The sequence below is a fragment of the Lepisma saccharinum genome, chromosome 2, assembly GCF_977018435.1.
Source record: "Lepisma saccharinum chromosome 2, izLepSacc3.1, whole genome shotgun sequence".
Taxonomy (NCBI): domain Eukaryota; kingdom Metazoa; phylum Arthropoda; class Insecta; order Zygentoma; family Lepismatidae; genus Lepisma; species Lepisma saccharinum.
In genome coordinates, this window is record NC_139230.1 from 209106891 (window position 1) to 209122967 (window position 16077).

At 36.0% G+C, this 16077-nt stretch overlaps 1 protein-coding gene across 2 annotated transcripts in view; it reads left to right on the forward strand.

Moving 5' to 3' along the window:
• LOC145984286 (dynamin-binding protein-like) overlaps window positions 1-15595 on the forward strand; it is a 95374-nt gene extending 79779 nt beyond the window's left edge. For both annotated transcript variants that reach the window (XM_083117925.1, XM_083117926.1), the window contains exons 18-22: window positions 1419-1601; window positions 3030-3221; window positions 7792-7981; window positions 12931-13301; window positions 14981-15595. In XM_083117925.1, the coding sequence (XP_082974051.1) occupies window positions 1419-1601; window positions 3030-3221; window positions 7792-7981; window positions 12931-13301; window positions 14981-15166 (1122 nt within the window). In that variant the 3' untranslated portion in view covers window positions 15167-15595. The remainder of the gene's footprint in view (window positions 1-1418; window positions 1602-3029; window positions 3222-7791; window positions 7982-12930; window positions 13302-14980) is intronic.
• Window positions 15596-16077: the final 482 nt, after the last annotated feature.

Genomic DNA, 16077 nt, shown 5'->3' on the forward strand with positions numbered 1-16077 from the left:
CCACAAATTAGTTAATAAAGTACATAAAGAATGTATTTCCTTTGAATTACTTTGGAACACCATTGCCATCTGTGGGATTGAGAGTGCAACTGTTAACAGTTGTGTATTGCAGCTTGCAGTTGCCGAAGTGTCATGTACATAGCTGTCCAATGCGACCAAAAGTGAACTGTTATGGGAAGGGTACATCATGGCGTTTTTCCATGCACATTTCTTGTATGGCCAAATAGTAAAGCAGTGTCAGGAGAATGGTTTGACCATCAAGAAAACCACTGTGAAGGAGATAGTGTCTCGGCGCACACAGCAGGAGCATGTTGGTAAACATTTGCCACCAAAAGGTAAGAGGACACCAGTGAAAGTATTGCCTGTTGTGCTTCAAGAGATTTGGCAAATGGCATGCAAGGAATATCCACCAACCCAACATGAGATGTCCAAGGGGATGCATGTGGCTCTGACCATCCATAACCGTCTGAGGCTGCAATGTGCTTGTAAGGCCCACGTGCACCACCACCTCTCATGCTACATTGCTAAACACAGGATCAATTGTATAAAACTCTATGGAAGACACCTGGTGGAATCAAAATGGAGGTTTATGGTCATTATGGACGAAGCGTACATTTACCTCACTGGCAGTGGTCACATTTGGTTGATTACGTACCATAACACAGATGGCAAGGCATGCAGCAACTTTGTTCGCTACTGCTGGGACACACTTCCAAAAGGCTTCATGGTTGTCACCGGATTCAGTTATGCGGGAAAGTTGCCGATATGTAAGGTGGACAGAAATGTGAAGGTGTATGCTGCCTACTTTCTTCAGTCATCCATGACGACTCCCATCTTCTGCACAAACGTCCCTCATTTGTATGTAGAGGACACCCAACAGGTGCACATTCATATGGACAAACCTCAAGCCATCATCATCCCTCAGCTTTTATCATGAGATGAAGCAGGAAGCAGGGATCCATGTTATCCCATTTCAGGACATTCCTGCAAAAGCCCTGTGGATTTCTGTGCATTCAGACTCTTGAAATGACGTCTGAAACAACATCATCCACTCATTCTCCCCAGTCTTTGGAATGTCAGTCCACAATGCTGGTGGTCCGATAGAACACAAACTGGTGGTGGCGATGCATGAGGTCAGTACAACTTCTGTATTAAGATTTATAATTATTCTGAACTACTTTGAATTGTTACAATTTTCAAACATTGGTACAGGTGGGAATCTCTAAGAGTATCAGCATTGATCAGTTCAAAGTAGTATCAACTCAACCCTAGTAGATAGTGAATTGCAAGAATTTCAAATATTTGCCTAACATGTACTGTAGTAGCCCATGCTTCTTTTCTGCCATTATAGTATTTTGGATACTTTATTTTCTGCCAGAATTGTAAAATTTCTTAAAATTCATTATTAACAATTACAGATTCAGGAAGAATTGAATGCTGCTAGGAGTAACTATGAAGCACTCAATAATCAGCTTTTAGAAGAATTACCAAAGTTGGTGTCTGCATCCTGTGATCTTTATGTCCAATGCATAGCTTCTTTTGTGGCAGCCAGAAAGCTGTTTGCAGGGAGAGTTACAAAACAGTACCTTACTCTTATGGAGGTAAAAACAACAAATAATTATAATGTCTTTATAGTTATTATGATACACAAAGGTATTTTATTTAATTTTGCTGTGTAGTGGATTTGTATCAGTGTAGGAGAGACATGTATCACTAGAGGCACATATTTTTGGTAAATAAAAAAGCAAAATTTCGGTACAAAAACTGAGTCAATTTCAGGTGCAAAAGCAGTAAATAAAATAAAATATCGGTGTTATAGCGGTGAAAATTTGGATGAAAAGTGGCATATAAAAATACATTTTGGTTTTAAAATTGTGAATATAATCCTAATTTGATTTAAAAACTACACTTATTCCACAGAATTAACATTTCACTTCTAATAGCACATTTATGTAGTTATCATAGTATTAAGTTTATTTCTGTGTAAAGGAGTCCATTTTCGCTTCTCCAATATTAACAGCAGAATTATCATTTTTCCAGGAATTGCATAAATCTCAGGATAATTCAGACCTCAGAAGGTGTCGCGTCGGAGAATAAACCCTGAATTTCGTGTTTAAGAGTTAATTTCGCTTTTTGCAGTTAATTTCACATTATTTCGTGACAAAACATGGTCACAAAATGCATCTCACACCTTTCAAAAACATGAAAAATTAACACTACAATGTGTTTTTTCAAATTTCGTTTTTTCGTCAAAAACGAAATATGCATGCTATGTATCACATCATTCTTTAACACACAAATTTGTTGGTGATTCTATTAATTATTTTCTTAAGATTATGTCATATGGCAAACAATATGGTGAGGCGTATGGTTTGTTTGACTGATGATCTTACCACCAAAGGTTTCAGGTTTAAGTCCTGCATGTGCATGTGTGTACCTTTGTGAGTATCCCTTCATCAAATTCACCCAGTCATCATTCATGATCATGGTTTCAATTTGGTTAAACAGACAGAAAAGTTATGTAAAGTAAGAGAGCCAAAATAAAAAAAGTTAAAGTAGGAAATATGAACCAGGGCCATCCTCAGTGGCAGAGTGGTTAGCACAGCAAATCCCAGCCTGGGCATGGGTGTTCTTTGCGAGTGTCCATTCATCAATTTTATCATATCGTCACTCAACTTTCTTGTTGCTATTAGCCAAAAGTGGCAGATAAAAAGCAATGCTAAATAACAAATATCAAACAAAATTAAATATGTAGGTATAAATCTTGAAGGGGGTCTTTCCATGTTATACTACTAGCTCCAAAGTACTTCCTGTAGCTGTTGTGTATTTTAAACACTTTGGGTTATCGGTAGGTTTAAACTACATCTTTTACTAAGATCTCTCTCGGTGAGTAAAGTTACTGCATCTTTTCATATTAGTTATTTTTTTTTTCACATAAATTTAACATGCATTTTGGTAGTGCAAATTTGATAAACAATTCCTTTCCCATGTATCTATTAGTCTTGTAATTCTAGTGTTCTAACTTTCAGCTTCCACTGTTAGTTTCATCCAAAGGAGATATTTGGGATGTATTTGCTGTAAAACATAGCTTAGTTTCAAATCAGTTAGGACGATTTAGCTTCATTTCAAAAATTTTTAAGACTGAACCAGTAGGAAAGAAGCCAGCTAAGAATTCTCCTACTCCATCATCAAAGCTTTCTGGTAGTGATAACAAATCAAAGGTAAGACAATTTCTTTTAATTCTCTCTCTTATTATGCTTTATTGGCATATGAAATTGCAGAGTATAAACAAACAAAAGCAAAACATTGATATGGATAATCAGTAAGAATAACATGCATATTGCATAGGTAAAGTTCCGTATTTCGACATTGCAGTTTTTATTGGTTTTCTAATTTATTTTGAAGGACCACTACCTTCATTAAGAAAGGCCACAGCATCTAGGGTGGTGACTTCTGTGACAGAGTGGTGAGCACAGCATGTTATGAACCCAGGTTCGAATCCTGGCCTGGGTGTTTTTTCTTGGTGCCCCTTCATCAATTTCATCATATCAGCCCACTCAATAAAGACAATATTATTATTATTATTATTATTATTAGCACTCGTCTTCATAGTCACAATTTGCTGAAAGTGGCAGACAAGCGACGCTAAGTAACACACATGAAATTAAAAAAATCAAAGCATCTAGGATAGAGATGATCACTGCTGCACCTCACACATTCCAATCGCCATCCTAGATGTCATAGCCTTTGTTACTGAAGGCAGTGGGGCCAACCTCTGTGGCGGAGTGGTTAGTTTGGTTTGAGTTGCTGTTTTAAGTCCACTTTATGCACAGTAAGGCTAATCGGGACTGGACCTACAGTTTAAAGTGGGATCCGAACAACTTGTGCCTCCACCGGGTATTGAACCCGGGACCCCTTGATTACAAGGCAATGACGCTACCACTGCGCCATGGGGGAGGCCCCGGAGTGGTTAGTGCAGTATGGTATGATGCCAGGGGTCCCTGGTTCAAATTCCTTCCTGTGCATGGCTGCTTTTTGTGAGTGTCCCTTCATCAATTTCATCATATCACCGTTCGTCCTCATCGCTGCAATTAGCCAAAAGTGTCAGAAAAATGAAGTTAAATAACAAGTTGCAAATAAATGAAGGTATTGGTCCTTCAAAATTAATTAGAACACCAATAAAATCTACAATGTGGAAATACGTAAATTTAGATACACAGTACTTAAACCACATTACTGCTCTAACAATGAAGGTGTATTTGTTTGTACTCTTGTGTATTCATTAACTGATTCATTAGGGACGATCTTAGTAGGGTTTGAATGTGCCAAATAGAATGAAAAGAGTCACATGTTAAGAGACAGTGCATTGATCACTTAAAAAAAAAAAGCACAAAGCATATTATTCATGACTCATAGTATCCACTAGTCATGTTCCAACTTGCAATATTGTGAACAAGGCAACATTAAAAGTATGCTAACTGAGCATAAAACTACCCTAGGTATAGTTTTTTTTCACTACAATTTAGAAAAATAGAAGCTTTCACATAGCTGAATTGGTTAGTTGCTTGTGGTGTGAGTAGTCCAAAGTTATCCCCAGTGAGAGCTCCAAAACTTTACCAACCATTGAATTTTGAATCTTTGATTACGGGTTCCAATCAGAGTACAATTTCCAGATCATTGTATATCTTTTTTTTTTCTTTTTACATGAGAAAAAAATCATGAACATTCTAATTTTGATGTTTCACATACTCAACCTCAACGCACTTTTTTTATAGTAGTAACAGTTAGGCTGAAAAGTTCGTAGGCTGACTCATAGATGGTGTTACTAGAATTAAATCCATGTGATTTTTACTTAGTACTAACCTTCAAAAGATACGTGTACAAATTTCACAGCTGCCGGATAATTAGTTCGTGAGATATAGCATTGTGAGTGAAGCAGCTTTTGTTATTGTGAAAAAATGGATAAAAAAGAATTTCGTGTGGTAATAAAGCATTGCGTTTTGGCGAAAAAAAATACTGTTGAAGCCAAGGCTTGGCTTGATAAACATTATTCAGACTCTGCACCAGGAAAATCAACTGTTGAGAAGTGGTTTGCTAAATTTAAACGAGGCGAAATGAGCATCGAAGGTGATGCACGCAGTGGACGCCCTAAAGAGGCTGTTACCGACGAAAACATAAAAAAAGTCCACAAAATAATTTTAAATGATTGTAAAGTGAAGTTGATCGAGATAGCTGAGACTTTAAAAATATCAAAGGAACGTGTTGGACATATTGTGAATGAATATTTGAACATGCGAAAGCTGTGTGCAAAATGGGTGCCGCGCGTGCTCACAATCGATCAAAACAACAACGTTTTGATAATTCGGAGCAATGTTTAGCGATATTCAACCGTAATAAACACGAATTTTTCCATCGATATATTACAATGGAGGAAACATGGCTCCATAACTACACTCCAGAGTCCAATCGACAGTCAGCCGAGTGGACTGCACGTGATGAACCGAATCCAAAGCGTGGAAAGACGCAACAGTCGGCTAGCAAGGTTATGGCATCAGTATTCTGGGATGCGCATGGTATTATATTCATCGATTACCTCAAAAAGGGCCAGACCATCAACAGCGATTATTACATAGCGTTGTTGGAGCGTTTAAAGGATGAAATCACGAAAAAACGGCCCCATTTGAAGAAGAAAAAAGTGCTGTTTCATCAAGACAATGCACCTTGTCACAAATCAATGAAAACGATGGCAAAATTATATGAATAAGACTACGAATTGCTTCCCCATCCACCATATTCTCCAGATCTGGCCCCCAGTGACTTTTTCCTGTTTGCAGACCTTAAAAGAATGCTCGCTGGAAAGAAATTTAGCACTGATGAAGAGGTAATTGCCGAAACTGAGGCCTATTTTGAGGCTAAAGAGAAATCGTACTATAAAAATGGCATCGAAAAATTGTATGACCGCTATAATCGTTGTATCGCCCTCGAAGGCAACTATATTGAATAATAAAATCGAATTTTGTCAAAAAAATATTTTTTACTATGTTAGGCTACGAACTTTTCAGCCCAACTGTTATGTAATCCTACATTTGCCTTTTGGAACTTATTTGCCAGAAATAAAATAAATACCTTGCCTATTCTCATGAAGAGGGAAATTAATAATATGTTCTTGGTTTTGTTGTTTCTTTTTAATAGTAGAAAAATAATCTTGTTGTTCTATGTTGCTTGCATAGCTTTCATTTATCAAGAAACTGGAGTATTATTTTGGTGAAGTAAGTACCGGTAATTCACGTTCATATATTTTCAGTATTTTCCATATAAATTTATTTTATAGAATCAGCATATTGTTCTGGTAAAGTACAATTAATAATTATTTTATGTGAATAGAAAAATGCATTGTGTTACAGTTTCATACATTTTTTGGCTTAACTTGCTTAGAAATACTTGATAAGATATTTTATGGTGCATACTTTGAAATAAAAGAACAAAGGTTTTGCTGACATCTATCATGTAAATGTACAAGTCTTGGGGAAGAGAAGGTTTGCCTAACAGCTTTCAGGCTCACTCAGCACTATTGCAAATTGATACCCTAGTATAATTACATGTTCCGAGTGTAGTACTGATCACACAACCTCTACTACAGTCAAGAACTACAAGAATTCTGTACGCTCCCTATGTATCAAAATGGTGCTAATATGGAAACTGTAATTTTCTGTATAGATATATTACACTCTGAAGCAGTGCATTTTGAACAGTGTATGACAGAACATGTTCTGTAACTTTATTATTCCCCTTTGAATGTGCTGATAGAAAGCAAAAATGAACTAGCATATCTATCTGTCTATCTAAGATATGTTTTAATATTGTTTTGTCTTTGTATTAAATAAAATGATAGAGATGGCGAAATATTTTAGGAAAATATCACATCAAAGTAACAAGTGACTTGCAATACATGTCACTGCTATGACAGGCTGTTCTTTTTTTTGATAAAGTTGCAGATAATTGTACTGATCTGATATCTCTATAAACAGCCTGCTTGACACTTTGTACTAGGGAATGGGCCGATATGAAATTTTAGCCCTTACCGATAAAGTACAGGTAAAACAATTAACCGATATTGATAACCGATATTCTACCGATCCAATATAAAATTCCAAATGGCCCTTGAAGAACCTGAATGGATCATTGACCGACCTCCTTAATAAATGTGTGTTTCGAGGTGACTGCAGTGCAAAAGAAGTTGCATATTTAGACATTTACTTTTTAAAAAAAGTAGGGCATGGAGATTATCCATAAAAATTATAACAAAATGGCAGAACTTTGCACTAAATTATAAGATATTTATAGATATATAAGATTGGTAAAATAATTGGTAATTTTGCCGATACACTGATATGCCTATATCAGCCGATACTGATAAGAATCTGTCCCATCTCTATTTTGTACAGTCACGGACACTTCTAGGTAGTAATGATCCCATTGAAAGTCAATACAACACACAAGTGTCTGTGACTGTACATATGGCAAGAAGTTCCAAAAAACTAGTATCTCATTGGAACAAATAAAGTTCCAATTAGATTTTTTTATTTGATTTGGTCCACTTTGTGCACAGTAAGGCTAATCGGGACTGGACCTACAGTTTATAGTGGGATCCGAACCACTATGTAGCTCCAATTAGAGGCTACTTATAGAAATATCGGATTTATAAAATCAATTCCAAATTTTTGACATACCTGTATGACTAGTGATGTGAGACAAATAAAATTTACTGATCCCTAATGCTTATTTTTCTAGTTGGAGCAAAGTCCTAGTCAGAAGGCCTACCTTCAAAGCCATTATAAGCCAGATAAACTTTACTGTGTCAATTTATCACATGCACCGGTGGATGTTCTAGATCTGCGACTGGATTCAGGATATGTGGTTGGTGTTGTGAAGAGGCAGGATCCAATGGGAGATTCTGAAAGGTGGTTTGTTGATGATGGGGGTGAGTATCCAAAGATGTTCACAGGAAAATACAGTGCTCCAAAAAATTGTTGCATAATGTGATAATTCCAAAAGGGAATATGATGTAGGTAGAGGCACATATTTTTGGTAAATAAAAAAAGCAAAATTTCGGTTCAAAAACAAGAGTCAATGTTCAAAAAGCGGTAAATAAAATAAAATGTTGTCATAGCGGTGAAAAATCATATGAAAAGTGGTGTATAAAATGACATTTTGGTTTTAAAATTGTGAATATATCCTAACTTTGATTTAAAAACTGCACTTATTACACAAAATAAACATCCCTTCTAATAGCACATTTATCAGGGTGGCTACTCACCAGAAATTCCTTGAATTACGGGAATTATGCGTGAATTCTACTTGAATTTTTCTCCGTAGACATGAAAAATTACAACTTTTATTAATCCAAATCCTAGTCAAATTATACATGTACATATTTATAAATGCCCTGAGGTAAGTTTTTCAAAGTTGAGCTTTCATTTTTATCTAGGAAAGCAGCGAAAGCTGTGTGAAAAATATAACAATTATCTCAATCCGTTTACTTTGTTACTGTCCTTTCCAGAACAATCTGACAGATGAAAGATTATTGCAAGATATATTGAGGTTGATTAGGTAAATTTAAGTTTGACAATTAACATTTTTTTGTAGATTAGTACATCTCGTAACATCTGTGACTTGTGTTTGTAGATGTATTACGAGTCTGATTATGTGAAATTGTAAACAGTGGCACAACCACAAGGGGGCAGGGGCATTGCCCCCCCCCCAACCTTGGATGGAAATGAGCTCTAGGGGGCAAGGGGGACAAGCATTGATGGTGAAGTGTACCTGCAGGGGGCAATTACCACCCACAACTTCACATTTTATGCAAATAAATATTATTTTTGTAAAATTTTCTTGCTCGCTTCTCTCGCAATTCCTCGTTTTCTTATATTTATCAAGTTTATAACTGTAGCTAAGGGGTGGCGGAAGTCGGCCCTGGGTGCCGAACGATCTAAATGAAAATAAGTTGTAAAATTGATTGATTGATTTGTGGTTTTAAATCCACTTTGTGCACAGAAAGGCTAATCAGGACTGGACCTACAGTGGGATCCGAATCACTGTTCCATGTGTCTCCACTGGGTATCGAACCTAGGACCCCTTGTTCACAAGGCGACGATGTTACCACTACACCATTGGGGAGGCACAAAAGTTGTAAAGGAGAGAATGCATTGGCGTCCTGTGAAATTATATGCACCCTATTAAATCAATATTGATTTGTGCCTGAAAGAAATTAGACCCAAAGATATTCTTGCTCGATTTGCTCGCATTTTTTGATTGTTCTCTGTAATGCATTGTATTGTAAATTATCAGACAGAGAATTAAGACTTGTCTTAATTTATTTTGTTTTAAATGCATGAACAATTGTTTTGACGAAAGGGGGCATGCACATTTGAGAGACAATTTATGTAATTTTTGCTGTTGGTTTATTGTGAGATGGATGAATTGGTTGTGTAATGTATTTAAATAATACATGTTGTATATAATATGTATTAAAGAAACTTTGAATATGTGCACAATTTAGTGTCCACGTCGCTCCATGTTGCATATATGTGAAACTAAAGATACTTTGAATACGTACACAATTTAGTGTCCACTTCACTCCATGTTGCATATATGTGAAACATATATCGTGCATGAAAGTTATACATGTTGAAGTAAAAAATAATTATACAGTCAACTCTCGATTCTACGACCCCGGATATAACGACCCTTTTCCCGGGAACCATGAAAAATTTGGAAAAAAGTTGAAAAATTGAAGGAAATCGGCCGAGAAATAAGTTTTTTGCACTTGTTTTATTCACACTCATTCCCTTCACGAGTACTCTACCTCTCGCAAGTGGGTCTGATCTAAAAATAGACACCACCACCACCACCAAGCTTGAGTGATATCCAATAGCACTTGACCTCTACCCTCCCCTCCCCCAAGTGTGCCAATGTTACCCTGCACCCGATGGCCGCTACCCAACAAGCTAGGCTTGTTTTGCCTTTGTGATTTTGCTTGCTCTTGGATATGCGAGAAGAGATCGAATGTGCTTGGATGTTATTTTAAAACGACATTGACTTGTTTCCTTGTCCTAAGAGCTGCTGACAACTGAATGGGTTGGGGGGAGGGGGGGGGGACCACATGGAGAAATTAGAGATAAGATCGCAGGAATGTTCCAAAATACAGATGTGTGGTGCCTGGAAGTCTGGACCGTCTGGCCAGCTCTGACCTAGATTTCAGTAGGTCCCTGTGAGTGAGCAACTCTTGGCCTTGTAGCCGACAACTTCCGGTAACAGCTTTCATTCAAAACACATTCTTTGTTCCCTGTAACACTTCATAAAAAAGTGAAACTGTTAGAGATTATCAAAGCCGCATGAGCCAACTAGAGATTGTCAAGCCGCTTAATGATTTGTCATCCAAGTTTCCGCAAGAGTTTACTTCGATCTTACGTGCATCATAACTGCAGTTTCCCACTTTGGAAAGTTCACCTTGAAAACCGGGAATTATACTTGAATTTTATCATGGTCCTAGAGTAGTCACCCTGTTTATGTAGTTACCAGAGTATTATTTATTCCTGTACAAAGGGGTCCATGTTTGCTTCTTGAATATTTACAGCTGAATTATTCAATTTCCTGTGAATTACGTAACTCCCAGGATAATTCAAACTTCAAAAAATGTCGCGTCAGGAAATAAACTCTAAATTTCGTATTTAAGAGTTTGTTTCGCATTTTGCATCATTTCGTGACAATACAGAGTAGGAAAATGTACCTCATACCTTTCAGAAACATGAAAAATGAACATTACAGCATGTTATTTCATGTTTTCGTCAAAAACGAAATATGCTTGCCTTTAGATATAGGTCTTGGAGGAAATAATGCAGATAGCGAAAAACCTTTATTCCAAAGCAAAGACAAAATGTTTTTACATGAAACAAGAAGGAAAAAGTATACACTAGCAGGGTTACAAAACAAACCAAGACAACCGAGGTGCGTAACGAGTGTCAACAATCCAAACAGCCATTGCTGATGCAGTTGCTTCTGGTCTTCAGGAGCCAACAGGCCCTCATTGAGCACATATGCATCTCTCTACATGATGCGGCATGTTTTACACTAGATTGTCCAGTGTATCCTGAAGAATACAGTCTCATTCCTGTGTAGCAGTCCCAATGAGCTGTATGAGATTGTTGTGGTGGATTGGGACAATTGGCAATTGCTGTCTTCAGCACTGACATTCCTTCGATGTTGAGTTCCTCAGAAACTTGTCATGGGTATTGTCTTTTGTCATATAGCAGGAATACATATAATATGTATCATGTTTTCACAATATGTGACAATTTTTTGGAGTACTGTAGTAGTCCAATTTTAATGGTACATGTTTTTTTATGGTTTCTTGATATTTTGTTGACACAGTATTAAATACTATACTGGTATATGATATATATTTTATTGCAAAATCTAACATAATACAAAACAATTATTATGTACTAAATAGGGCATGAGCACCTTATCTAGTGTTAGGAGGAAAGCGAAGGAAAGGCATTGGAACTAGTGAATAAATATTATTTAATGTCTTGAAAGACATTAATTTAACATGAAAGTGATTCGATAGGAAGTTTTTGTTTTCATGGTGGTTAACATTTTATTGTGCATCAATGCATTTTAACAATATTTTTCACTATTATTATTAAAATAATTAACATTATTATCAATGTTATTATTATTTAATATATTTCTGGGAATGCATTTCTGTCTTCAAGTGTTTTGCTTAGTATTATTGTGCTTCAAAGTGCTTATTGAAATAGGTCGCGTATCATTGTATGAGAACATAACTCCAAAAATGAATATTTCAGGTTTGTTTAAATAATCTATTTGGAGTTGGATCGACATATCACCACTGCTAATCCTTAGCAGTAAGGTGCAGTCACATATCTAATTTACGAAGTTTTTTAGAGATTTTCTCTCTGTAAATTTTATAAATTGGAGTTATGTTCCTCTGGTTCTCTTATGACGATATTATACCTTTTGTATAAAAAAAAATTATATAATCAACCTCATGTCAATTCTGTGGACCCAAAGTGTCCAATTTACCTTGAAATTACTAATCTTACACTTTTGTATTGATTTAGGGGTCAAATAGCAAGCTCCAGATTTTTTTATTTTTTTTGCGGCCTAATGGATCACTGTGCAGTGGGTTACATTTCTAGTGTGAAAATTTTGTCTCTTAAACTTAATATTTTCATGGTAAAGTTTTGTTATTTGGAGGGATGTTACTACTGCTGATTGATATTCTTACCAATTCCCGTTATCGATAGGTGAAAATTGTAAAAATTCGAAGTAGTTTAGAATACTTATAAACTTTAATATATTAATATATAAATTTTCCATTGGAACCATATCATCGCTATTTACCAGAGTTTTGCTTTAAAGTGCCAGGGATTTCACAAGATAATCATTAATCACAAAATGTGTTTCTCCTCGCAGTGTTGTTGCAAAAATGTTATCCGACTCTGGAAAGTGATTTAAATACCAACCGATACTTTCCGATACTGATACATTGGTATTGGCATCAGCTCAGTCCTACTTCTATGTTAAATTTCTGAAAGCATTGAAATGTTTGGTAATCGATGTTTAATTTGATTTATCTATTTTGATTTTGTATGGTGCAATTATATTCTTCCAACTACCAATGTTTTTCATGAATTGATAAGTTTTCCTGTGTGCAAATCACTGGCTTTTTGTAAAATAGCTGTGATAGGTTAGGTCTAAAATTATAAATTCATAGTAAAGACATATAAAAATATTTACCGCAAAGAAAAATAGATTATGTAAAAAAAAAAATTCTATTTGATAGCTTTATTTCTCTGTTTTTATAAATGACTAATGTCTTATTTTGAAATAATATATTTACAGCAAATAAGGGGTTTGTACCCAGTCGCAATTTGAAGCCTCTCTACAATAGTTCAGAAAATTGCAATGCGCCTCAAGGTAGTTCCAGTGTTCGGAATATTAGCCCTAATACTCTGCCTAGAAGACAATCAACTCCGGCACAAATATCTAATGTTCAAGCACAACGAACCTCTGCACAAGCCACTCGTGCTAGAAAGGTTTTCTCGCATCGAGCTGCCACTGAAGCATCAGGTGCAGAACTGCCCCCTTCTTATGAAGAAGCTGTGTCCGAGCATAGTCCTGCAGTATCACCAACATCTGTTCATCGTTATGATGAGGTCCCTGCTGCAGAAGAACAACAACAAAATACATATGAAGAAATTCCAGAGAAAGTGGTAAGTATGGATGGTTCATAAATCAGTATTCTTTATCAGTATCAGCCAGTACAGATCTGATGTTTGTGCAAATAATCCATTTTGAATTCACAGTTCTACCATTTGTCATTACCACTTTGAACAAATTCTCATCAAGACCCATACTTGTTGTTTTAAACAACAGGTTTGTTAACAACCCTGTTTAACAACAGGGTTGTTAAAGGTGCAGGAACCCATCAATTCTTATGAGTTCTGTTGGGTTCCGTAATAGGACTGGAACCTTTTATTCTCGCACAATTTAAATTCTGTCAAGTTGTGTTTTGTTTAATTTAAATTGATGAGGAAAAAAGGTTCCGGGGCTAAATTGAAATACTTTCCAATCGGGACTGGAGCTACAGTATATTTCTGGTATACGAGGTCAGACAATTAAGTAATGAGGCAGATTTTATATTGTGAAAAGGAAACAAAATAATTGAACATTGCTTGTTTATTACTAAAAGTACATCCCTCCTGCATCAATGCAGCAATTTGCACGGTTGGCCAACGATCGATACGACATCTGCAAGTCTTCATGTGGTATGACTTGAAGATTGGACGTCACAACCTGTTCGCTGGTCCTGTGTTCATCAAAAGTGCATAATTTCAGCAGCAGCTTCACTTTCGGGAATGGGAAATAATCACAGGGGGATAAATCTGGGGAGTAAAGATAATGATTCAACACATTCACTTATTTTTGGACTAGGAATGTATAGACAACCACTGCTCTGTGGGACCATGCATTATTGTGGAGCAGGAACCAACTGCCCGGTTCAGGATACTGAGGTCTGATACGGTCAGTTCTCTTCCATAATCATTCTGAGCACTACGATAGTAACAACCAATTACACTTTCACCCTCTGGAACAATTTCAAGATAAATAATGTCTTTGCTATCATTAAAAAACACAACATTGTCTTCACCCTTGGCTTTGAGAGCTGCATTTTCTTGCCTCTTGGTAAATGTAGTGACTTCCATTCAGCAATTTGTTAGTTCATACAAGGACCGTAGTAGAAATGCTCTGTTTTGTCCTCCACAACAATGGAATTAAAGAAATGTTTATTCCCGCAAGCAGTTTTCAGAATGTCCTTCATGAAACTTGATGTTCACTCGCTGCTCCTTAGCTATTACGTGACGACACCCTTGCACCTCCTTTACAACATGGCAGCATAATTACCAGCATGCCTATCGCAAGTTCATGAGGTGTTGCCAGGTTGTGGATTATGGACCACACTACATCAGGAACACTTTTACTTCAGAGATAGATGTGCATAAAGTGGACTTTAAAACACCAAATCAATCAATAAGGCTAATTAGGGCTGGACCTACAGTTTAAAGTGGGATCCGAACCACTATGTGCCTCCACTGGGTATCAAACCTGGGGACCCCTTGATTACAAGGCCACATTACCATTACGTCATCTTTAGCTTAATTGTGATTCTGATGATGAATGGATGATAATAGTAATAATAAAATGAAAGAATAAAGACAAGAAAACGTCCATGCCTGGAAGTGTGCCAATTGTCACTTTTCTGTGAAATATCCTTTACACTAACTACTCTGCCATGAAGGTTGAAATTCAGGTTGTGTAACTAAGGAAACTGTATTTATGACCATAGCAAGTTCTTTATAATTTCATATGATTTATTTTAAATTTCTTCCAGTTTTACTATGCCCAATATGACTTCCAAGACAATTGTCCTCATACACTGAACATTAAGCAAGGACAAGTTGTAAGTGTTCTTCATCAACAGGATTTGGAGGGAAATACAGAATGGTGGTTTGTTGAGGATAGATATGGTAAACAGGGATATGTGCCAGGATACTTTTTAGAAAAATATTCATCTTAATATAAGAGCAAGAAGGAGTTTTCTATTCATTGTAGCTAAATAAATGTAACTAACTGCCTCTTGTGTTTAAGAATGTGTATGAATTCTACATTCTAAAAATCTCATAAAATTTATTGCTTGATTTTGTGGCCAAAATAAAAGTTGCAGCAGAAACAGTCAATAGATAAATCAATGTACGTAGATACTAATTTAGCTAGAATTCACTTGTTTTGATTTACATGCTCAAAAATTTACAGTAAGTAGCTAGAAGTGGAAATATATATATATGAAATCAAAGAAGGAGAAAGGAAACACTCACCGGACAGTGGAAAAATTCAACTTCCAGTTCCGTTTTTTCCACTGTCTGGTGAGTGTTTCCTTTCTCCTTCTTTGATTTTTATTTAGCCCTTTTGGCCCTCCTTGCTTTTATCCATATATATATATATATATATATATATATATGAACTCTGTTTATATCATCTTTTGGAATATATATTTTTGTAAACTATAATTTGATTGTACATATTCAAGATCTGCATGTGTATCTATGTACATATATAATCAGAAATTAATTTTGTAAACATAATGTTGTTGTGTGTTGAACTGCACAGTTTTGTGTGCATATAGCATTGTCCCACTGAATAACTTGGTTTGAAAGTGATGCCTAATACTCTTGTGTCATATTATGTTATTTGTTTTTTTAACTTGTCTTCCTATGTAGCCTTTGTAAATAATGAACTCCTTACACTGAAATGAAATACTAAAAGCAGAAAGAAAATATAGCTGAATCAATTCAAAATACTAGAACAGAATTTAGATTTTTTCTAATAAATTTTAACAATTAGTCTCTCTGAGAACAAGCAAATAGTGTTGACTGAGTGATTTACTATTTGTTTATCATGAATTGTTGCTTTGTTGGTGGTCAGAACTAT